Source organism: Plectropomus leopardus, chromosome 1, assembly GCF_008729295.1.
Source record: "Plectropomus leopardus isolate mb chromosome 1, YSFRI_Pleo_2.0, whole genome shotgun sequence".
Lineage (NCBI taxonomy): Eukaryota > Metazoa > Chordata > Actinopteri > Perciformes > Serranidae > Plectropomus > Plectropomus leopardus.
The window spans coordinates 22904658-22930383 of record NC_056463.1 but is presented as its reverse complement, the minus strand read 5'-3'; the positions used below and the strand labels follow the sequence as shown (position 1 = coordinate 22930383).

General features: G+C 41.9%; 1 protein-coding gene across 2 annotated transcripts in view; it reads left to right on the top strand.

The window, feature by feature from the left end:
- The first annotated feature begins 2841 nt into the window (after positions 1-2841).
- Positions 2842-25726, top strand: part of mafa (v-maf avian musculoaponeurotic fibrosarcoma oncogene homolog a (paralog a)) — an 82710-nt gene continuing 59825 nt past the window's right edge. For both annotated transcript variants that reach the window (XM_042502755.1, XM_042502835.1), the window contains exons 1-2: positions 2842-4248; positions 12569-12634. In XM_042502755.1, the coding sequence (XP_042358689.1) occupies positions 3281-4248; positions 12569-12596 (996 nt within the window). In that variant the 5' untranslated portion in view covers positions 2842-3280 and the 3' untranslated portion in view covers positions 12597-12634. The remainder of the gene's footprint in view (positions 4249-12568; positions 12635-25726) is intronic.

The following is a 25726-nucleotide window of genomic DNA, read 5'->3' as shown; positions in this document are numbered from 1 at the left end:
AAATAGAAACAATGGGGTTCTATTTGAGTTGTGTTTGAGCCCCATGCACAGTGTTGGATTAACTTGTGAGCAGATACATACATTTACCCCTTTACTGGAACATTCAGCGACCGGCAATGAGACTCGTGTGTTTGGTTGACTTCAGTCTAACCTGTCTTTACACAAGTAGCAGAAAAAAAGTATTTTATTCTGTATTTTTAAGTTTTGATCTAAATGTAATTGTTCAGACACAGCATCTGTCAGTATGTTTGTGCATGTACTAAAGCAGTTATGACATTATCATTTGCCACACAAAACCGAGACACAGACAGAAAAAGAGCACGTTTCCACTAAATGTAAGACAGAGGAAACTTAAAGATACTATCTCAGCTACAGTTTTGGACGACCACGCAAAACTGTCTAACTCCTTATGGTTATGAAAATGTCTGGCTGATTGGCAGGATCATCTTCCACAGCTTTTGGCAGTCAGGGACGTGACTGATTTGGCCTATCATTAAATAGTGTGCACCCAGGAATCTAAAAATACACATCGTCGCAACGATGAGATCATACACTTGGAGAGAGAGAAAGGCAGACTATGATTATAGGCTTTTGTCACAGGAAAGAAATGGTTATTTGTCAGCACCATGTCAAAAGATTCCACAAAAAAAAAAAAAAAAACATCACTCTGCCTGGCCAACGAGACTGAACTTTAGTATAGCTTACATCACTCTTTTCCCAAACAAATTGCATTATTATTGAATGAGTAAACAGTCATGTGTCACGATTAACTGCAATTTGCCGTTAAAGCATAAACAATAGGAACACTCAAAAATGAGGGCAGACGTTGTAGTCAAGACCACAACAAGACAAAGTCATGACTAAGAATAGAGTGTATCCAGACCGAGACTTTGAGGAGCTGAGAAAGTCAAGACTAAGACCAAGTCCCACACCACATTACACACTAAAGATAAAATTTGGAACATGCAAACCGTAGGCACTCCTCAAATTAATCTGCAAGATCTGCATTACCATAAAACACCCACGGAAAACAAATGACCCCGCTTCATTCACTCCTTTTATTGCCCTACTGAATGTATAAGTGTGCCATTAAAAATGTCTTCATAAAATAATCAAAAAGCATTTAAGATAAAAAAAAAAAAATATGCATGGGAATTTACCTTTGTTTTTGTTTTTTGGTTGCCTTTTTTTATAAGCACAGCATATCGAGTGATATTTCTGCAGTTGTTGATTTAAAATGAATCCCAAGTCTTTGTTCAAGACCAAGATAAAACCAAGTAAAAATGCACTGAGTCCAAAATGAAACTAAGACCTTCAAAAATTGGTCTTGAGACCAAGACCAATTTCAAGTACTCCAACACTAGTTAAAGGTATGAATCCAAAAGTAATGTCATCCTCATTGATGAATCTCAGCTAATGCATATGAATCAAACTAAACTAAATTAGCATGAGGTGGTTCTTTATCAGAAACATCAGTCACACTCACTGGCCAGTCTACTGAAACTGTACTTCAGTATTACTTCACACCAGCAGTGAACTCAGCTGTCTCTTCTGTAAAGGTATGAAATAAAAATACATTAAAAAGCATCATAAAGTGCTCTGTATCTTCAAGCTAAAATAAAAGACCCTTTAGGAACTGTTTGATCCATGTGGTGAAGCCCATTATGATCCTGTGCTTATAAAGGACCCACATTGATAAGTTATGTTAGAAAGCCCAGTCTGTCTCATGTTACTTTTGTACATGAGTCAATTAAAAGTAAGAGACCTCTGAACTGAGATAACGTGCAATGTACGAGAGTGCTTTATATGACTCTACAGCAACGCCTAGGCCAGAGCTTAGATAAAGTGATTTTTATGGCTGTAAGACATAATATCAGTTTGGATGGAACACTGGGTTCACTGGCACTCACTTCCACTGACATGACTTCCTCCACCCTGGTTTGACTTCCTTACATAACGCCTCTAAAATGCACTGGGAGTATTGGTAACTTAGATACACCAAATTTGTGTTTTTCATCACTTCAAAACATTCTTTGTTTGAATGTGTGTGGGCCATTACAGTGATTGAAGGGGGAATCCCATGCCCTAGCATGTCCAAAAGGTGGCAGTGTTGAGTTTTATAATGGTGCGCAGAGGCATGACAAATCTCTTCAATCCACCTTTCATATTTTTGTTTCAGGAGTTAACATTTAAACATCGTCCATATAAGGCACTTTTTATAATGTTATTTGTGCTTTTATATATTTTTAAACAATAAATATTGTACTTAATATGTTCAAGTGTTTTGGGTTTTTTTCTGGGACAGAATGAATGATGCTGTATTAAAAACAGATATAAATGTCATATGGTATAAAATTCAGTAGCCTGCACAGGCAAACAATTAAATTTAATACTCTCTATTTAATAAAAAGTGTACATTCGCGATACATTGTATGGTTTAATACTTTCAATAATTAATCTGTCTATCTATATGTCTGTCGATCTATCTATCTATCTATCTATCTATCTATCTATTTTGTTACTTTTCTATCTTTTATCTAATTGCTCTGCATCAGGACTCCCACGTTAATGACTTTTCGGCATGCAACCGTCACTTCATTGCATTCAAATCACAATAAATTAAACTAGAATAAATTGTTGCTCTATATTAGAGGCGAGATTAAAATTACGGCAGCAGTAATCAAAGAGTTAAGAGTCCGTGTCCCAGCTGACAGTCAGCTGATGGCCTTTGACAGTTGCGAAAAGTTTTGTTTCTGTAGGGTACTAATATGTTAATTAGCTCTCGGAGTGTGCGACCCTATTGGCTCTTCGTCCGAGTCAATTTCCTTTTTCCAGCCTGACGTCAGGGCAGCTACAATGCTTAAACTCATCTGCTGTGTGATCCCTCTAAAAAATCGCCCCACCAGTCAGCGCCTTGTAACGTGCGAGGCTGCATTCACTCCCCTACTTTCGGCTCTCCTTCCTCTCCGCTTGCGCAATGTATTAGCGAAGAAACCGTAAAGTGTTAAATGTTTGAAATACAAAACCGCCGAATTTCACATGCTGAAAGAGGACTCCGCTACTCGTGCGCGCGGCACTGCTGTGTCTGTGCAATAGACTCTGCAAAGAAAAACTCCTCTCACACGCCTGCAAGTCCGCGGCTGCAAAAAGGACGCTGAAAAGCTCATTTTTCAGTTTCAAGACAAACGCTTTAAAAATCAAACTGGCTCACGTTCTTCCCAACCAACCCAGTTTGACAGCTGCTCTTCACCCCACTTGGAGGACTGTCAGCAGCAAGAGGATGGCATCAGAGCTGGCAATGAGCAACTCCGACCTGCCCACCAGTCCCCTGGCCATGGAATATGTTAATGACTTCGATCTGATGAAGTTTGAAGTGAAAAAGGAGCCGGTGGAGCCCGATCGCAACATCAGCCAGTGCAGTCGCCTTATCGCCGGGGGATCCTTGTCTTCCACCCCGATGAGCACGCCGTGCAGCTCGGTGCCCCCTTCCCCAAGCTTCTCGGCGCCCAGTCCGGGCTCGGGGAGCGAGCAGAAGACACACATAGAGGATTTCTACTGGATGTCCGGTTATCAACAGCAGTTGAATCCAGAGGCGCTGGGCTTCAGCCCCGAAGACGCAGTCGAGGCGCTGATCAACAGCAGTCACCAGCTCCAGTCCTTCGATGGCTACGCCAGGGGACAGCAGTTTGCAGGCGCAGCCGGAGCAGGAGGCACCATGGCCGGGGAAGAGATGGGCTCCGCCGCGGCGGTGGTGTCGGCAGTTATCGCTGCGGCAGCCGCTCAGAACGGAGGGCAACACCACCACCACCACCATCACCACCACAGCAGCAGCCACCACCAGGCACCCGGAGTCCAGTCCAACGGCGCTTCTGGGACAATTCACCCACACATGCGCTTGGACGACCGGTTTTCGGACGAGCAGCTGGTCACCATGTCAGTGCGGGAGCTCAACCGGCAGCTACGGGGGGTCAGCAAGGAAGAAGTGATCAGATTGAAACAGAAGAGGAGGACCCTAAAGAACAGAGGCTACGCTCAGTCCTGCCGGTTCAAGCGGGTCCAGCAGCGGCACGTCCTGGAGGGAGAGAAGACGCAACTCATCCAGCAGGTCGATCACCTAAAGCAGGAGATCTCCAGGCTGGTCCGGGAGAGGGACGCGTACAAAGAAAAGTATGAGAAGCTCATCAGCAACGGCTTCAGAGAAAATGGATCCAGCAGTGACAACAACCCTTCATCCCCGGAGTTTTTCATGTGAGTCTCGACATTATCGTGAAAAAAAAGATGGGTTACTCACCCCGCATACAAAAGTTTTCAATATGAAACTTTTTTTTTTCATTTGGCGCAAATGCCTACTAGACCAAGAACTAATTTGTCAACTTTTTATTTTTTATTTTATACATTTTTTTTTGAAAACGTCTGCGACTGTTTTTTTTAGATTTGGAGAGCTTTGTCATCCGCGTTTTTTTTTAATTTTGGAAAGGCATATTCAGAAAACTATCATCTACTTTTTGCTATCATACTACTCAGTATATTATGCATAGCCTGTTTGTCGAGATTTTTTTTCATCGTTGTTCATTAGATTTGCAGTGTTTTGAGTAAAATATGATTTTTGAAAGTTGATCCAACTTTCAGTGCTGCAGTAGACTATACGAAGTGTGCATGCACGCACTGAGTATACTTTGAAGTTCATCAACTTGCCCTTTTTCATCATTTTACTTTGAATCCAGTGTACAGATTTCTGTCAAAACTGCATCCATCGACAAAAATGGTTATGGTCTTTTTTATTTTTTGTTTTTTATTTTTTGTCTACCAAACTTGGAGGATTGCGAGCCTGCCGTTTTGACGCCACCTCATCTCATGCTTGTTTTTGTGTTGAGCAACAAAAGACTATATTCATTACAAACTATTCATTGTTTTTAAAGAGATGTCTTATTGAACTTCCCTGCATGCTGGACATGTATGGTTTTTTTTCTTTCTGTGCTTGAAGATGTCCTTCTTGTCGGATGACTCCAGCATGGCATTCATACTTCATTTATGGCCTCCTCACTTTTTTGGGACAGCAACAAAAAAGTGACAGGACTTCCCACCCACCCCCCTTGTAATCTATACAAGTCCATTTCAGCTGTGTTGAAGTGCACCACCATCGGCTGTCATTAGACTGCAGTGAATGCGCTATGCATTCCTGGTGGAAGTTGATCGGCGGGGATCCTGCATGGTGCGAGGGGGAAAAAGAAAAAAAGACTTCACTCTTAAGGAAACCACCGATCCCTTTCCTGGAAGTTTAGTCTCTTGCTTAAGGCCTATATTGTTATTTAAAGATATTCATCTCTGCATCTGACAACCTCTGGATAATTTTGAAAGCGTAATTTAAGTACAAAGTTTTATAAGTTGCAAAAGATAACGTGCTACAGGTTGAAGCCTATAGATTACTAGGATAATTAATACGGAGATTGCTGCACACATTTTAACAATGGTTTAGACATTGGCTCGGCTCCAGTTGATACAATGAGCAGTATTGTGCAGTGCATAAACAGCGCTTTTGCAGCATGTGCTTCAAACAGAAGTGTGAGAGCTCTATTGGTATCCGACACACATTTCACTATTGTATTTCAAAAAGTATTGTTTGAGAAGTCAAAGTTAATTGCCATGCTTTTTTTTTTTTTGGAAACGTGTGTCCTCAACGAACTTACGCATTTTGGACCGGAGTGCACTAAAAATTCTCGCCTGTCATCATGTGGAAGTTAAAGGAAAAAAAGAAAAAAGTTAATATTCTCCACATCTCAAGAAGAGAACTTTGACATCCTGTTACGACTTAATCGTAACATTTTGATACTTTATTATCAGTTCAGGAGAGACTGTTGTTTTGTCTTAAACGAACTCAATATTTGCAAAGCAATAATATTAATTATAACCAATAATGTCTGGACATTGTTTAGATGGTCAGGGATTGACACCCTGCATGTACAAAATGAGGGAGAACCATTCGCCAATAAATCTTGAAAATATGTTAATTAATCTTTCATCTTATACATAGTAAATATATATATTTTGCTGTGCAAAATTATTTCACTCACTAACCATATGTGATGTTCATATGTGCTCGTTTTTTTCATTTCATACAATTAAATGATATGCAATAAATGTATGTAATTGTCTTCAATAAGTTTCTCACTTTTCTTTTGACTTGTCCTGAGATTTTTTTTTTTTTTTTTTTTGCTTTTGTTACAGAAACAGATTCAGAAACGCGGTGGAGATTTATTGCACTACATATTAACACTGTTTAGATTTCGCCATTTTCAATACGTTTTCTCTAACGCCAATTTAAAAACGGACCACCCTGAACGAATCAGAAACGTCTTTTTTTTTTTTTAAAACAGCAGATATTAATAAATTTACCCCAAACCAATAAAGCGCAGAAGACAGATTGAGAGCAATTCAGGTCGAGACACTTTCTGCATTTGACCCGAGTGCTGCATTTAACAAGTCCGGGGTTACAGAGAAGTTGATGCAACCACAGACAGCGATTAAGAAACGTGCTGGCCCACATTTGACGTTTGTTCTGACATGCTATTGTCTAATACAGGATCTATTTTTCTTCTTCTTTGGAATCCCCAAATCTTCTAATGAAAAAAAAAATAATTCTCACAATATAATGATGCCAAAAACTTAGACAGAATCTTGGTTATTGTCATTTTTGGTTTTAACCCTCCATTTTAAATTACCTTTACAATCAAATTATTATGTAGGATAAATTTAAAATATTTTGGTCCATGAATTAGGTCTTAATCTTCATCTGTGATTATGGAAACAGCCCATTATTTTTGTATAGTATAATTACATTGTCAATTTAATTGCAGAATATGACCTGTGATTAGTATATGTGTGTGTGTGAGTCTCTCTCCCTCTGTCTTTCTTTCTCTCTCTCTCTTCCACTGTTTGGGTGTGTGTGTATGTGTGTGTGTGTGTGTGTGTGTGTGTGTGTGTGTGTGTGCGTCTGTTAACCTAAATAGGTGTGACTTGGTGTGTGTATTTTTTCTAGAAGGACAGTATATAAGGATGACATGTCTATGTGAATTTCTTGTGGCTCTGCATGTTCTATATTTGCACCCTCCATTAATCCTTTTTTACATTGCCTGCTTCCTGATCTCTCTCTGTGTGTGTGTGTGTGTGTGTGTGTGCGTGCTTGTTTGTTTGCGTGTGTGTGTGTGTGTGGTGTGCCCGCTGTCTGTGTTTTTCGGACACTGTGTGCTCACTGTCATTAGCCTGTCATCGTTTGGCTTTCCCAGTTTCACCCCGCTTTATCCTGTTTGTCAGTGGGCCTGATGCAGACATGCTCTCGGAGAGAAGGGGGGGGGGGTTGCAGAGAGGGCACAGCCATGTCAGGCATGTGAGGGGGCGCTGGAGAAGGTGCCAATGTAAGTCAGCCGCTGCGGTGGGCAGAAAGAGGCTCAGTGCTGCTGCACCCAATCGTGCATTTCAGTGGGTATTTAGACATCTCATTTTGTCCTCTGTCAACATAACTTTTACACTGTCCCAGTGCATGGACTGAATAGGCCACTTTTCTGAAACACAAGAGGAAAAGTTCTTTGTAAGTTCTGGGATGAGGAATAGCCTTGTGGGCATCTTGTTTCACTGTTCCAGAACAATTTGTTTGTTGAAACAGGAAGACCCATGTGCCAGAATCCTCTTTTTGAAGAAACACTAAGGTTTCTGAGGACAGCTTCAGTCTGGATCTGTCAGCTTTTCACAACTTAGCCACAGTTTGAAAGTGCACGGCTGTGAGCAAAGGAATCACACAAAGGGCACCTTTCATATAAAAACAACCACACTGTCAGTGCATTAACAAAGTGCTGAGTGATCAACTGTTGGTCTAAACTACGAACAGTAGTCTTTGCAGTTTTAAATTTCATACTTGTTAAATTTACCCCAAAAAGCCATCTTCTGCACCATCTGCCAAGGATGATGTGCTGCACAGCCCGTCCAAAAGAAAGAGAAAAAAAGAGCCAGTTAAACCCAACACTTGTATCCCACTCTGTTTTGTGTGATTTCCTCTGAGGTGCGTGCTACTGCTGTGGTGGCTGATTTGCCCAGAGTGAGGGGAGAGACTGAGACAATAGTCGGGCTTGGGCTGAATTAAATGATTTTGCTGATGATTAATAGTGGTGTGGGCCACTAGCTCCTGCGATGTAGAGATGATAAATCGTGAGTGCAGCTCCGTGCAGCTGTGCCAGTGTTGGGTCTTAGCATGCACACACCATGCAATTTACAGCCAAGCCGTTCTCCTTCTTCCTCAATTTATCTAATTACATCTATTTGATCTAAGCAGTAGCGCTGCTATATTTTGATATTTCAGATTAACCACAAAAATGAACTGAGTGACTTCAGGGAGGATAATTGTTTGTATTCCCCCCTTTAAAGAACATGTCTCTGTGCTTGCCATTTCAAAGAGATTTTTTTTTTCTTCTTTATTTAGGAGTTAGGCTTCGCTTCTCTAAAGGCTGTTCATTTCAGTGGTGGCTTTTTGATGTGTTCAGAGTGGCATGTGAAAAATGACAATTTGGTTTCTGTTTAAGGCTGCCCTGTTAGACTTTTTAGCTTGTTTATTTTGATAGTTTCCTTATTGGGATAGACCAGTTAGACCTCTAATGTCCATGCACTAGCATTGAAAACACACTCAACAGCCTGCACGCACCAGCACAGACACAAACACACACACAAACAATAAATAGCCCTGCATAGATTTGCCCCAGACTTTTGTTTCACAGCATGATGCTCCTTGTGTTTCTCTGGCATTTTTATGATTTGAATACTTCCGTCTCTGAGCAAAATGACATTTGTGTGAAGATAGATCTGATTTGCAAAAGATGTTTTCCCGTTATATCTGTGGCACCAGTGCGCAATGGTTATGTAAGTGATAAATCTATCGATTTTCCAATGATGCACTCATATGGAACGTTGGCGCTATGCGGGCTGACAGCATGAGATGCAGCACGATGTTCACTCAAGTAGCACTACGCCAGTTGACAGACCCAAAAATAAGAGCTGTTTGGGGGTCTGAATTCTTCCAGGCTTTAGATGATGCCAGAGGAAGGGCTCGAGAGGATTTGTTGCGTGGCTGTTTCTGTGTGATTCTGCATCTCTTAACTCACGCCGGCCCGTATGCGAGGTCGATTAGTGCCTGTGAGGATAACATGAACGTGCAAACGTGAGTAGGTGTCTGTGAATGTGTGTGTCTTGTCGTCTTTTGGAGAAGAGGATGAGCAGAGGTCAAAAGTTACAGCGCACAAGGCTGCTCTCAAAGTCATTAGAGTAATCCCTGCCCTAGGGAGCTCAAGCTCATTTCCTCTGCCCAGAACCCACTGAATAAGATGTACATGCACATCCGACATGGTATAGTACACAGTAAATTCAAGACTACTCACTGCCAATTTTTTTTTTTTTTTCACCCATTTCCTGTATTTCACCAGTTTCATAGAGAGTTACACTTTCACAGCGTACTTTCTTTATTACACAAAAGCATTTCTGAGGATTGGAACAAATACAAATCAGCACAAAAACTACTTGTAGCACAAGTATAAACTATATTATTCGGCAATGTGTTAAAATAACATAGCTTCCAGTTGATGACTCACATACGATAAATACACAAAAGGTGTTTATGTACTTTCATGTATGCAGCACGTGTTACCATAAAATATGTAGAACGGGGCCGGTGAAGCACTTGGCTGCAGCCTGGCAGGTTCAGTGTCATGCTGCCAAACATTTTTCTTTTTTCATCTCAAGCATCTGAACAGAAAAAGCCATTGAAACACTGTCGAGTGGAAATAGCAAATAGAAGTTAGGCAGCCTATGTAGTGGTTTAACTAATCATAGCAGTGTAATGAGCATCATCCGGTAGCCTTTGTGGCAGCCATGATGATTACGGACAGCAGCTCATTTTATTCTCACACCCACATCATTCGAGGATTGCATTGTGGGTGTTGGAAAGACACAACAAAACAACCAGCGGCACTTAAGCTGAAGTCATTGTTCCTCCTATTAATATCCACTGAGTCAGGCTGGGTGTGCTTAACTTGGATTCTCCTTTTCGGTCTTGAGTTTATACTTTAATTAAGGTTAAAAAGAGCAGATAACTGTGTGTGAAAATGCCATCAATTCCAACTGTGTTTTTGGAAGATTATGCTTTTTTAATCCTCTCGGTCATAGTGAGTCTAAAATCCGAAAAATGTAATAATCAGATCTGTTTTTTTTTTTTACTTGCTGTTTTTCTACTTCAAAAAAGTTGGCAAATTAAAAAGTAGTTTCATGATGTCGTATTAAATATCTGAAAAAAATTAAGTTCAGATGCTGCTTAGTTTATCTTTCTAACAGCCGGGTCAGTGTGCACTTGTGATGAGAAGTTACATTTTGCATGATGTTTCACCACATTCTTTATTTCTTTTAGTCTATTTTTATTCCTCTAATAGTTGCTAGGGTGGACGCCTTTCCAAGTATAGACACACTGGTGCTATTGTTAAATTCATTTTAAGACTGAGGGGACACATATGAAATGGGTCATTAGGGGGTTCCTCCTCAGGAAATTGTGAGCATCAAACACTTAATCTCCTGGATTCTGGAGAATTGTTGTATAAACAAAAGTCCTCTGCTAGTTGTATGTTTTAATCGGGGGGTACAAATGCACATGTAATATTAAGGAGGATGTGTCCCCTACATCAGGCCCTACACACTTTCTTTTTTATCATCATGTAACTGAATGTTAGTGTATGTATTTCATAAAGTTGGAATTTTTTCACTGTGACAGAAAACTTTGATTTCTGAGTTTGTCTGTGTAAAAGAGCAATGCAGATTGAGCCCATACTGAATGTGCAGGTAGTTAACAGTAACAGTAGTCAGGTGTCTGAGCACAACCAGGTGGCAGAAACATCTGCAAATGTGACCAGACTCACAGCAGATACTGAGACAAAAAAATCCAACCTCACCTCATTTTACAGTGTAAATGAGAGGTAAAGACACACTCTTTCCTTCTGAATTAAACAGACATCAGGGATCAATTAAGCAGCTTATTTTATCAGAGAACACTTTGCTCTTTCTATACATTTCTTTCTTTGTGGCAGAAAGTCTCAACGTGCTTCAAATAGACATTAAGTGGATGCGTGCCGTGTCATTAGAGAGTTGTCCTTGAAAGACTGGCTGCAGGTTATGTTGGTAATGAGGTGGTCGGGACTTGCTGGGGTAATTTTATATGTCTGTAAATGGACCCAAACCAAGAGCCTGTGACTTAAATAAATGCAACACCATCTCTCAGCTTTCCCATTGCACAGAGTTAAAATAAAAAATGAAAAGCAATACTTTTAAATTAGCATACCTTTTTTTTTAATTTTGAAAAAACAAATAAAACACTCCAGATATATGTCCAAAATCACAGTCAATAAACTTGTGTTCTATTGGCATTTTAAGTTAAATTGTATTATTATTAAAATGAAGCAGCAGAGAAATGTACATGAGAAACACATCCAGTAAGTGTTTGGTCATTTACAGAGATTATCAACATTCAGCAATTTGTTTTTGCATGGAATACATTCTTAATTCAGAGCTATAGTAATTTTTATTACAGGGCCCTTACTGTCTTATTTCCAACATAAGTTCTTGCCTTTTCCTCACCGTTAACATAGTTTTTAAGAATCTGACTCTCTAATGAAACTTTTAACTTTGTGATGTAGATGCCGTGCCTTTTTTTTCTGCTGTGGTTCTAATATCATCATGCGGCATTGCTGCTGTTTTCCTGCAGCTTCTATATACTCCATACAACTGAGTTATGTGGCATTTATTTGAAAATCCAATGATTTAAAATTTCCTTCGCTGCAGCGTATGGGCAAAGTATTTCCACAACTGTCATTTTCCAGAGTGTTTTAAAGGGACCCTGCTTGGCATCCGTGCACAGAGCTAAGAGCTAAGCTAATGTTTTCACTTGTTTAACAACATTTATAGGGAATATGAATAACTGTTTCTGGACCTGCGTGGAGCCACATGCTCACTGTGTGTTTTAAGGAGGGTGCTTATGAAATTTTGCGTTACAATATGGGGGAAAACATCTTCCACTGTTAATTTGTCTGTATGATAAATGCCCTGCCTTTTGGAACAATTAATTATGTAATATAATGAAATGAGCAGGAGTAAAAGGCTTTGGCACTGAACTCTTTTGCCTCTTCTGTGTGACGGCACACTGTATGCTTAGATATTTTAGTTTTGTCTCTTGTGGTTACAGTGTTTTGATGCATAGGTTCTGCCTGTAGAATCTATTTGCATGCAAATTTTTACATTTCCCTCCGCATCAAACGCTTACTATGATACATGTACTGTGTTTCACCAGACAGACGAGGTGAGAGTGAATCTCGCTCGGAACGGATCTACTTGTTTCTCTGTGATTGTTTTGTGTGCGTGTGTGTCTGACGGGGTGGCAGAGAGTGACACACGCAGTAGAAGGAACAGAAAAGGAGAAGACAGCATGATTTGCCTTGATATTCATTTATCCAGTCTTATACGTTTTGTCCAATCTTGTCTGCTCCTTTAGGTCATCGAGAAAATTCCTCCATCTGTGATTTAAAGCCCCAATCCTCCGTGCCCTCGGCTCTCTGAGGTAAAACACTTTTTTATTTGATCTCTCTCAGCTTTTTTTGTTTTTCTTTCATCTGTAATTTTTCATACAGTGAGTGAAGTCAGACTTGTAAAACAAGCTTTAAAAAATGATCACAGCTGTACAAATAATATCAAACATAATTAGAACTTACAAAATGATTACTGGTCATGTTGTTTCCTATTGTACGCCTACACAATGAAATCCATATTAATTATTCATTAATATTAGACTCTTGTATTAAATAGAGAGAGGACACAGTCACCACATATAATTATGAGTGTTTTATACCGTACAGCACGTGTCTGTAAGGCTTCCATAATGGATGCATAATGTACCATAGTTTGTCAATTCCTATTCATATGCTAAAGAGCACACACCTTCTTTATGTTGCCAATATCTCTCTTCATCACATCTCCCCCTGTCGCCCCAGTGCCATAAGTTTGCAGAGTGCTGTACGCATTTTCCCACCTAATTTAAATCCACAAAGACACACACACACACCGCACAGATATGATGCTTTCCCTGGATCAACAGTACAACTGCCACATTACAGCCACTCATTCAGATGTAAATCACATGTTCAGATTTTGCGTGGAAAAAGAGAAAAAGCCGAGAGTGTCGGACAGCAGGAGAGAGGCAGAGTGAAGAATAAGCTTCTACTCCTGAAATCAATTCACAGAGACAGAGAGGAAACTGGGCAAATGTATATTGCAAAGCCAATTGTTCCTGTAATGGCTTCACTGATTGTTCCACAGCAAATGCTGTGATGTGCTTGGTCATGACACATAAGGATGAGCTCCATGACTTCGCACCTTGCTAAAGTACAATGTATGCATGTATGTATGTATGTACGTGTGTGTGAGTGTGTGTATGTGTGCGCGCGTGTATGTGTGTGTGCGCATACATGTACTTGCATCTAGTGTTATTTACTTGATTGTGTCTAAGTGGGGCGTGGGATCAGTAGCTGGCCTTTCTCCAGCTCCACTTAACTTCAGGAGGGGAAGCAGGACAAAAGCCATCAGGGAAGACAAGGACAAATCATCTTTAGATGAAGTGTTTTAAGTGCTCTGATTCTCCTCCCACGTCATCACTGTGAATTAGGTGCCCTCTGCTCACTGCTTAGAGGTGTCGAATATAAACAATGCCAAGGGAACGGATGTTAAACGAATGAAAGTGGAAAACCATGAGGGTGTCTATCTTAGTCAGCCTCGTAAATCTCCGTTCCCTTGCCACGCTGCAGTACTATACTGATGTTGTGCTCTGACAACCTGCCAGCCAAGCTTAGAAGGGGCTGCGTGTGGTGTGGTCTGGTCGATCCTGTTCTTAGCGGTTTCAACCAAGGCAGACGTTGCAGGCAGAGCCATGTCTTTGTTTTATGCAAATCCATGCATATGAGAAGGGGGGGGGGGGCGATGAGCAGTCTGGCCACGTAGCTCCAGGAGGACAGGCTGAGTGATGGAGACGGAGAGCCAGGTCTCCGTGTCCTTGCCTGGGGAAAGAGTGTCCTGACTCTGGCCTGGACTGCCTAGACACCACCAGGACACTGTGTCACTGCGCCTCTAACTCCACCAATGCAAGAGAAAACACATTTCCCAGGCATAAATGTGTTTACTTTGTGAGATGTTGGGATGGCAAGGAGATAAAGAGAGGTTAACGCTGGTATAAGAGTGCCAGTGTGTCTCAGTGGCAACTGGTATGTGTGTGTGTGTGTGTGTGTGTGTGTGTGTGTGTGTGTGTGTGTGTGTGTGTGTGTGTGTGTGTGTGTGTGTTATGAAGGCAGGCACACCTCAGGGGTTCGCCATGCAAAGAGACACTGGAGTTCAGAGCCCAGCAGGGAGCTGAAGGACCCAGAATATGCTGACAAAGATAAAACACCAGGTGTGTGTATATGCACAGTAAGTGTGTGAAAGAGGCGATGAGAAAGAGAGCTGAGTGCAAATATAGATTGGGGAAGCAGGCCGGTGTGTTTGTGTGTCTGTGTGTGTGTGTGTGTGTGTGTGTGTGTGTGTGTGTGATCACATAAGCATACTGTAACAGGTAGGCAAGGCCACCAACCATGTGGCAAGTATATGGCAGGTTGATTTAGGTGAAACTTCGGATGATCCATTTCCAATGTCCTTTGCTTCCTTAAATTAGCATAGCTCATCAATGCAGTAAATTTCATCTTGTGAATGTTTTGAATGTCCCATTCGCCCATCCTCTCTTGCTCAGCCCTTCTCCGAGCTGCGTGCAAATGATGACGCTTGGTCGGAGGCTCTTCTATCACAGAGAGCTCTATTTCTGGGTGCCAGGATGTTGGTCTCAGTCATCGAGGGCAGATGAAATCGATCCAGATTGACCTGTCATGTGGAGGAGAAAATGAATGAGAAAGAGGAGGGGTGAAGAGGCCATGGAGGGAAGGGGGGGCAGCGCAGAAGTACAAAAACAACCTCCTGCTCCATATGGGTCAAAAGTCGAGGGATGATTTATTCAAGACTGGGTGTTCTTCCTCCTCCTCCACCCCCCTCCGACTCCTCTCTGCTCCACCTGCCTCTCGGAAAGGAGTGAGAAACTGGAGACTGCTCAGGAGGAGCTGACTATATTTATCCTTGGTGACCAAACACACTGTGGTCTAACTTTAAAGTTAAAAATACAGATATCCATGTACAGTGAGATGGGCACAGTTTGCGTCACCACCTGGCACCGAGCACAAGTTTCTCAGTTTGAACCGACTTGAAGAAAGATCACAAAGCAGCTTGTAGCTTACACTGGGAAGACTGGACTTACTGGTAGCCACATTCATATGAGGTATCACATGATTATATTCGATTTGTAAGCATACATATAAGACTAAAACAAGGAACTCCTGATTGTGGGAATGATACTTTCCTCGCAAAGAAAGAAAGCAAGGAAGAAAAAGAGAGAAAGACAGGGAAAGATTTATGGCTGCGTTTGTATGTGAAGTGGTACTAGATTTAGCCCAGTGTGTTTGGGCAGAGCTCCACTTTGCTAATTATTTTCCTGTGGCAGAGTTCTCAGCATGGCGCTCCTCTCTCGCTCTGAGAAGAGAGGCTCAGCAGTAAGTGCTTAGTCAGCCCTGCTCTGGGTGTGAGATACTGTTGGGTCTCTGGTGGACTGTCGGGGAGGCGGAGCAGTGTGGGACCGAGCCATCGCAAGGGCGAAGGCTTTGAGGAGAGGGCAGGCCCATCATCACCCATCAGTGAAAGGGAAGGGGAGTAAAATACTACTGTTGGAGAGGGCGAATGAGAGCTCTGTAGTGCATCTGTGTGGCAATATTGCTGTTAGAGCTGGTCGTCTGCTGATTGTTTGAGGAGAGTGAACGCAGCTTGCAGAGTCCTACAGTCACTGTGGACATATAAAAGTCTCGAAAGCTGTAGGATCCACACATTAGCAATTTGCTAAGGCATGGACGTATCAGCACATCATGGTTACTTTCTGTGCTGCCTTGATCTCTGTGCCAATCCCTCAGTCATTCAAGAAACTGTCTGTGTTCTCTGTTTCTCTCCTCCCTCTCTATTTATACTCCAATGTCAAACTTGTCTTTCTTTCTATCTCTACCCTTCTTTTCAGAGTGACACGCAGCTCCTCCTCTTCTGTCTGCCCCGCTATCCTCCAAATGACTCTCCTCCTCCCCCCAAACAAACTTAGCTTCCTTCTTATCGCCTCTGTGCCCAACGTCACTTTCCCTCCCTCCTCCCCCCTCCTGCCTCACTGCACCTGCTTCCCTCCCTGCTCCCTGCTCCCTCTCCAAACGTCACTTTTCCCCTCCTCTCCTCCTCCACTCCTATTCTCCCCCTCGTTAGCTTGATGAATGGCTTCACTGCAGGGAAAGTGCTGATTTTCATCCCTCTGTCTGATTTCTGCTGGCTGTTATTAATTTCAAACACTCAGAGAAAAGCAAGTGAGTCAATAAATAAGGAAATGAACACACTTCATCCTGCCATACAGCAGCTTTCACAGTCATTCACCCAGGATGCGGGTCCTCTGTGGAGGCCCAGGCCTGCATTTGTACTGATAGAGTTCAGCTCCACTCTTGTATCACAACATTTTTTTTTTTTTTTTTTTTTTACGGTGAGGATAAAAGTCATGCGGTACCAGTGCATCATATCAAATGTTTCTGGAGTATTTTCAGTATCTTGCTTCACTCAGACAAACAGGGCCAGAGGGAGACAGAATGCTACAAAGTAAATAGCTCCGAAGAGACCTGCAGTGTCCTCTCTCATCTTTCACACCGGTGCACCATTTAAGAAATGCATACAGAGAAGTGACAATAGGAAGAGATATGGAGAAGACGCAGGGTTAAAGAGAGGCAATGAGAAGCAGCAGCCTAACAGAGTTATTGCTGCACATTAAACGCTGCTGTCCACACACTGTGGCTGGAGCTCTATATCTAAGTGCACATTACTTACATTCCAGGCTTAATGCATTGTGCTTGCCCGTTAACATCAAACACAAATAGCCTCTGAGACGATGCTCCCACTTTCTTGCCGTCAGAGGGGAACGCTCACACCAAAAATTGTTGTTTTCCGTTTTATGTAATTAATTAAAATGAGTTAGGATGCCTAATCAAAACAGGATCACCATAATGCATGCGCAGACACAGGAATTAAAGCTCGAGATATCATTGCGCTGTTTACAAAGTGTTAAGACAAACAGTCTGGTGGAGTATCCTATTAATACATGTCTGAGACACATGCACGTCCTCTGTTGTGTGGTCGGCGTTCTGCAGCGACAGGGCTTATGTTTCCTGAGCTTGGCTCACACAATTAAAACAATATTTGGTATCACATTAATGGCCATACAGATTTTATTAAGGTCAACACTTCCTTAATTTGCTCGCGTGTCTGACCCCCACTTATTTATTGATTTCCGCTTCCTAGGACTGGCCTGCTGAATCAGTGTACAGCAAGTATGTTTCTGTTAACAGCCCTGTCTCAGAGAAATTACTTTTACATAAAAGTCATTTGAAAAAGCAAAATGTTTTTTAGGAAACGCTGTGCAAATTACGTCTTCCTTTAACATAATAAGGAAATAATGGCATAACGAATCTGGCAAGTTGCAAAAAAGTTGATACTGAACATATCAGCAACATGTTCACTGGCAACATATTTCCATTTCCAGAAAAAAAAAGGCAATCTAGCAATTCAGAATCCACTTGTGACTACAGCATTATGCTTTCTAGAATATTCTTCTAATATTTGAACAAAATCATGACCATTCCCTAACCTCGATCAAAGTGCATTTGATGCCTAAACCTAAGACAAGAGTCTTTGCTTTTGTGTATCTCATTTATTGATTAATATTTGAGACAAACTTCAGATAGTCATTATTCATGCTTGCAGTTATTTGTCACTGTTTCATCTTGTCATTATCTGTGGTTTTACCTCTTTTTATTTATCTTCTCTATTGAGCTTTCATTTAATGTTTGTATTTCATTTGTATACAGCTGTCAGCCTCAGAGTAACCAAACATACTGTTGTTGTACAGCTACACAGACAAAGTGTCTTATGTCTTAACTTTTCCTTACCTTCCCTGAAGTGCTTTTGTTGCTTAACCTAACCTGAGACAAAATTCTGGACGCATACAAAAACATTTGGGTGTCAAGGATCTGCACTCTGTATGCCCGCTTGTTTAGTTGAAATGAAAAGCACATTGTCTCTGACTTCTGAGCATAATCCATTGTGAAATGATGTTGCCATACAACATAATAATAATAGCAGTTTAGTAAATGCATTTTCTAGGAGACAGGGTTGCTGTAAAAACATTATGCTATCGGAAGTTAAATGCGAGTGATTAGCATGTATATATGTATCTGTACATTCAAAAATCTTTAGTTTATGCAGACAAGAAAGCATACATTTATAGAGAGATGTGTGCAGAGGTAGTGTGTTTAATTTTATTTTGTACTGCACTGCACTTTATCCCAAGTATTATTTGTGCCAAGTGTTTTGGTTTGACAACATTGGCAGGCAATGGATTCCCAGAGGGTCTGCTGCAGCCTCGACAGACTGAATATACAGCATGTAAGAATTAATATTGATAGGGAGGAAAAATACAAAGTTATAAGAGTTTTTTTTTTTACTTTTCACTGTCACAGTGTCCAGTGACAAAGAAAAATTTAAATCTAACACAAAATGTACACTGCTGTGAATCTCCCATTGAGTTTCTGTCACTCCTCATTTGATCTATAAATGAATAAAATATTCTGAAAGCTGAATGTCAAGACTCCCAAACTTTAGCTTTTTGGTGCGGTTACAGAAATGTAGAGGATGATGTGAGGAGGGAGAGGAGAGGAGCCTGTGTTAGTGGTAGCTGCAGGGGTAGTGGAGCCTGTATGTCTGCTTCATGGCTCTGTGAGCGCAGACATAACTATTGTGTTTACAAGGCTGAGTTGCTCTTACTGTTAAATTATTGGGGTGGGGGCGCGTTAAAGGAGGAGGAACAGAGGGGAACGGGCAGAGGGGGTAAATATTTGTCCCTCTGTCTCATAGTTCTGGCTAACCAGGCTGAGGAATGCTCTTTGCGTCTTATAATTACAGAGTTTGGTTAGTGTCACCCTTGGAGAGTACATGGCCTCAGAGACCTGGCAGAGGGAGGGCTTTCTGGAGACACAATGTAGTGAGTGGGACTTAGGAGCGGCACACTTTCTGCATGTCACTACTGTACTTAGGAGACATGTTCGGTTAATGGCCACGTGTCGTGAGGTTGTTCTCTGAAGTGTGGGCCGGTCAGACCAAACTGTGAACTCAGCTGATCATCTCAAAGTTGTTTTTTTGTTGCCTTGGAAGGGTGTGTGACCCCTGCGAAGGAATGTTGTGGCAAAGGCAAAAACAGAAATCAAGAGACCTACAGTACTGGTTTGCTTACTCTCAGAACTAAAAAAAAACTGTCTTGTCTCTCTCATAGCGTCTCTATTGAACATAAACAACATCTTCACTGCTTTACAATGCTCTTAGGGTTTTTTTCCCCTTCTCTGCGACCTGGCCATTAAAGGAGAGCGATGAGTTCACAGCTGATAGTCTCTGGTTGCGAGGAGCAGAGAGCAGTGTAGGATGACATTATCGGAAGCGGCTGCATATAGATACTAAAAAAAAAAAAAAAGACAAACAGAAAGAGAATACTATGGCGCACTTCTCTCAATATAAACGTCTGTCTGCTTGGATTACACTAATGACCCCTGACAAACCATAATAAGACGCATGCATCTCTATGGATACTAGCCACGACCAAAGGAATGGCTCTGTGTTTACTTTCCACTTTGACAAATTAGGAAAAAACTAAAGCATCATTTCATGTCGTGTCCTTAAACCACCAGGTCATGTTAGAAAAAAAGCATTCTCAATATACAACCCAGTATGCCACAACTACCATTAGAGAGAGGGATGTGAAAGGAGGGTGATGGAGAGGGACAAAGCTTTCCCTCCATCCCTGCGGCTGAAGTGGAATAGTTGTGGTGACGGGTTGTGACAGCTGAGGGAGCGAGGGAGCAAGAGGGGAGTATCACTCCAAAATCCCCGGGAAACAGAGAGGAGGGGAGAGTAATTTAGGATAAACTGCCTGCCGTCGCCTCTCTCAGGCCGTCTGCTGTCTTTCTCACTTCTGGACATGCACACAGAATGTGAACAAGTCTCTTTTTCTCTGACACACACTCACACTCTGGGAAATAGATATTTATTTTATTAAGTCTCCAGTCACCACATTATCATAATGATTCAGCCAATAACGCCGGCTCCTCGGCCGGATCTCTGGGTCAAAATTAGACATTCATCAAACACATATGCCATACCAGAATTAGATGCACACAGGAAACTCTCATTTCCTTCCCCCGTCTCTTGATAGTATCCCTAATAGACCTCTCTCCCAGTGGCACACTGCTGTTGCAACATTCACCTACCATTGCTTTAATGAGATGTCTGCGCTGTTGTGTGTATGTGTCCCTATGTGTGTGCTCGCGTCTGTGAGTGTGCCTGAGAAAGAAAGATGTTAGCGATCCTTGTGGCCCTGTTTATCTCCACCCTTGTGTTGGAGTAGAGGGAGGTCAGAGGCAGGGCTGCCTGTATCCATCTCCATTCCCACGGCTGCTGTCTCACAGGCACAGTGGTCACAGGAGGATGAAAAGACTATGGATTTTTTTCTCCTCCTCCCTACACTCACCAGAGCAGGAAGATTAGACAGAAGATGAGCACAGCCTGGCCCATTCAAAGCAGCTTTAAGCCCAACACTGGAGGCATCTGACCCGAGCTCTCCGGTTCATGGAGCACAAGTGCACACAAGACACATACACGCACTAACACATACACACACAAATCAAGTACGACAGGATTTCTTGGTTCACTTTTCTGGTTCAGAGCTTGGTCATATAGTGCCTGGGTGTTAAACATCGACCCTGTGACCTCTGTATATTAACACGCTCCAAACACACACACACCACTACACACACATGAAAGACTGACAGAAATAAGCACTCACACGCAGTTACCAGCAGCCACAGATGGAGGCTGACAGTTGCATGTGTATAAAAAGATATTTTTGGGGAAAACTTGATAGACAGTGAGGTGAAGCGAGTCAGAAGGGAAGAGGAGGGGAGCCATATGGGGCGGGATCATGAGAGACAGAGGGATTGATGCAGGCAAAGAGAAACAGGGAGATGCAATTCAAAGCTCTGTCGCTCTCACTTGCAATTAAAATAATTTTGGTATGATTTGAGGAAAGCCTGAGCTGTCCTATCAGTTTCCAGATAAGTTTTCTCCTCCTCCTCCTCTTCCTAAACCAGAATGCACAAGAGGTGACACATGCACAGTCATGATTGAAAACCGACACAGTGTACGCTGACAGCTGCTACCATACGGCCGCCACCGAGTTCCTTTCACTTGCTTCTGCACAAACATCTACAGATGCATGCACTCCCACACACACTGACATAAAAATGCACACACAGGTCAGCTGATGGGCAATACAGATATTCTGAAGCGCCTGTGATGACTCAACTGTGTGTGCATTCCCAGTGTATTTTCGGAAATTAACTTGCAGTTTGCGTGCGTCTGTGTGTATGTTTTTTACCATATAACCTAGCGTGTTTTGGTTTTTAGGTGTCTTCTTTCGTTCTCTATTTCACACCTTACCCTTAAAATAGCTGCTAAGCATTTGACTTCATTAAAACCAGGGATGGAAATTTTGATTTAAAAAAAAATAAAATTAAAAAACACTTATAGAAACCGAGGACCAGGAGAGCGAACACACACTAGAGAAAGTGTGGGCAAGCAGCGAAGCAAAACTTAACAGGGACTGAAACTTGATGTTACGTTGTCTTTTTCTGTGGGGGGTTAATTGCTAAAGTAAATATAGCAGCACACATACAAACACCCACGTAGATATGCACAAAAATAAACTAACTGCTAAAATTTCATTGGTCAGAGTGTCATAATACATGAGGAATCTTGCAAAAAAATAATGCCCAATATGAACGGCACTTGATCGGGTGCTTGGTAACTGGGGGGGCGGATATCCTCAAAACAGATCTGCAACAACACTATGTCAAGTATGTGTCCTAACTATTTCACATGAGCCTATGACAAACCTGACTTGAGTCAGTCTTGTACAACACAGGACCCAAGTACACAAAATTAACACCAACTGCAAGCCAACAGCACAATAAGCGGACAAAAATGACCTGTATGTCACCTGTATCTCATCAACACAGGGTTTACAACACAGGACCCAGGTACATTAAATTAACACCAACACAGCACAGACGATATTCACCTGCATCTCAACAGGATTTACAGTACAGGAACACTCAAAGCTCATGGCACAATAACCAAAGAGTAATGGCAGAGAGGCCCTGCATCTCCCCGAGGTTAACATTGATTTAAGAATGATTTTTAAGAATGATTTATAGCTCGCGGTGAACTTCTAAGATCAGAACTGAATCCATAGCGACGACCTGTAGTTCATAGCAACGGTTTGCTATTCGGAAATAACAGGTCATGGGGGCCAATCACACCCAGACGCATCGCGCCAAGCGCAACCGCTCCAAAAAACACATTGGAAGGGTATCTGGAAAAGCAGATGGGAGCGCCTTGAGTGAAAAAGTTGAAAATATTTTATCTTTTATGCATGCCAAAAAAAAAAAAAAAAAAAAAAAACGCCATAAAAGGTTCAACTCAGCAGATGTACCATAGGGGAACAATGGTTATGCTGGCGACGCGTCTGGGTGTGATTGGCCACATACAACATGTTTAAAACAGAATTTAAAGCGCAGATACACGTAAAAGGGGATACGTTCAAGTCACCTCAGTGCATAGCACTGGTAATAGCAATAATGCTAACTAACATGAGCTTGCTTAGCACTCACCTGTTGAGAGGTTGTCATGTTGCTCGTTGTCCTCCTTTTGTCCCCGTCCGTTAACGTAACTCCGCTGGTATCAGCTTTGTCCTGTCCATTCTGTCCACACTTAGTCCTTGTCATAGTTTCTCAGAGTTTCTTAATACATCCATGGCTGGACTCCTCTGCTTATCCGTCCTCTCTGTCCTCCTCCGGTGCAGGTTGCCGTCATTACCGCCGCTAACGAAGATTTTCGACGCTAACGTTATTTTTCTGAACTTTTGAAACACACTGTAGAATCAGCCTCGAGTGTTTTCTTCTTTTATCTCGAACCTTCTTTGCTCCCCCTAGTCGTGTTTGGGCTCCGTTTTCCATCTCATTTATGTTTTTATTGCAGTTACGCCATTCTATCTGCCTAGACTTTATTTACTTCCTGCTTGACCTCTGACATTACACGATGGACCGATCTACTTTAAGCTGTGGGGGGAGAACGGCCGGTACCACTGCGCCTGCCTTACATAAGTAGACTATTTACATTTTTTGCGTAACCCCCTAATCAGATGGGCTGTCCCAGTGCGCCATGCCTTGATGCAAAATTTACATCGTGGCCAGAAGTGGAATTGGGAATTACGTAGTGGCCTCAATTTTACTGAATTTAGTACTTAAACAACACCTTCAGGATTAACTGTTTTAGACGCTATTTATTTATAAAAACGCTACTTCCGTTTGGAATTGCATTCCTCATTAAGTGTTTTCTAAATTGGGTGAAATTTATTTTACTCTGTAATTGTTATATTGATCAAATTCCTGTCTCTCTCTCCAGTTTTTACAAGCAAGTACTTTTGTCCTGGTTTCTCATCTACAAGCACAATTTTTCCCCACATAGATATTTTATATGGAATAACAGGTATATGTGTTACAACAAGAAGTCATTATTTTTTTATGAATGGCTCAGTAATGGTATCTCATTAGAAAGTCAACTTTTCAATAAGCAGGGGAAACTGTTTAACTATCAAGAATTTATCCGTCATTACAAAATCCCAGTGAGCCCTAAACAATTTGCTATTGTTTTCGATGCCCTCCCATCAGGTGTTATCATGCTCTATGCAGATCATGCTTTTTTCCAACACCATGTGACACCTTTGCTTGACACAACTTTTTGACACATTTACAATCTATCCATACACACTTCTTAGAGAGAAGCTATTTTTCAGTCTATGTGGCCAGTGGCTGAGTGTTTACGAAAACAAACGACAGCGGCGCGTGCTCGACGCACTTCACCCATTCATGTCATCATGGCCTACACCAAACACGATTGGCTGTAAGAAAATCATGTGAGAAGTGATGCATAAACACAGATTTAGGAACCAGGAAATTAGTTAAAATGACACATGTAAGCTAAATTAAGTGCTTAATATAAGCGTCACAATGGTCAAATAATCGTACATTATGCAAATTTTGGAATTTTTGATCATACATTGTGCAAAATTATCGTACAAATATGATTATTATCGTACATCTGGCAACAATGCTGGTCTGTTTCTGTTTTTCCACCTGTCTCCAGACACCTTAGCTTGTGTGACTGTGAAAGAAATCAAACAAGGACACAAATGAACAAAATTATCATGGAGAGGTGTGACCAAATGATGGAAAATGTGACCACAAATTTATGAAATAACCTGCTCCTATATACTGTAGTTTAAGACTACAGTTTACCTCTGTACGCACACAGAAGGCTTTACTGGGCATGCCCAGGGTGAGACGGCAAGGTGGCAGTATGTCTGCGTCATTTGGGAGGTTTGCTGGTTGTCACGGACACACAGAGGGCGACGTTCCAGAGAACAGGAGGTGGGTGCAGTGACATAAGCAGGGCGCAGTGCCCTTATCGTAAACGAGACTCTCACAACACCTACATATGGAGGGGTCAAGGGCATGCACACACTGACTCACACTCACACATTTTTTTTTTTTGTGATGTGAAAAACATTCCACAAGGGGATATTTGTGCCTTTCATTTTAAGACTACTCTTCTTTCTTTGCCTGTCAAATTGTATGTTTTTCAAAGTGAATACATCTTTTTTTCAGTCTGTGAGCAGAAACAGCACAACGCAGAGTGCCTCTGGTTCCATACACTTGGCAGCATCCTGCACACACACTGTGTGAGTGCTGTAAATAGCCAGAGTGTGTCGTGCATCTCTGCTGTGTTTGGACCTATTTTAGAGCTGACACAGGAAACAGGGCCATTCTGACAGCCACCCTGCCAGCCGGTACTGCACACAGCAGCCCCGGAACCTTCTGTCACACACACATATACATACACGTGCACACACAGACACACACAGACACACACACACACACTCAGACATGCAGGCATACACACAGAAAGACCAGATTTTTCCATGTTAACAGCCTACCAGTGCTTCATCCACCTCATAGACTTCCACGAATCATTTAATTTCCTTTTTAAGTCAACCCTCCTTCTCTCATCTCTCCTTGTTCTCTTCCAGTTTTCCACAAACTCTGACTGGAAAGACCTTTAACAAAAGCCCCCCCTGCTGTGTCACTTGGCAGCCCCATGTCCCATGTCCCTCATCTTGTCTTTAGTATTGTACATTTCAAACCTTGCAGCGCACGGGTGATTTCACTTCTGAGCCAACTCAAGAGAATCAGGCTGCTTTGCTATGTTACATATCCCTGCATAATAAGCAAAATGATAACTCTGGCAGAGGGGAGCTCAATTACCCAAGACACAGGTTTCTGCTTTCAGC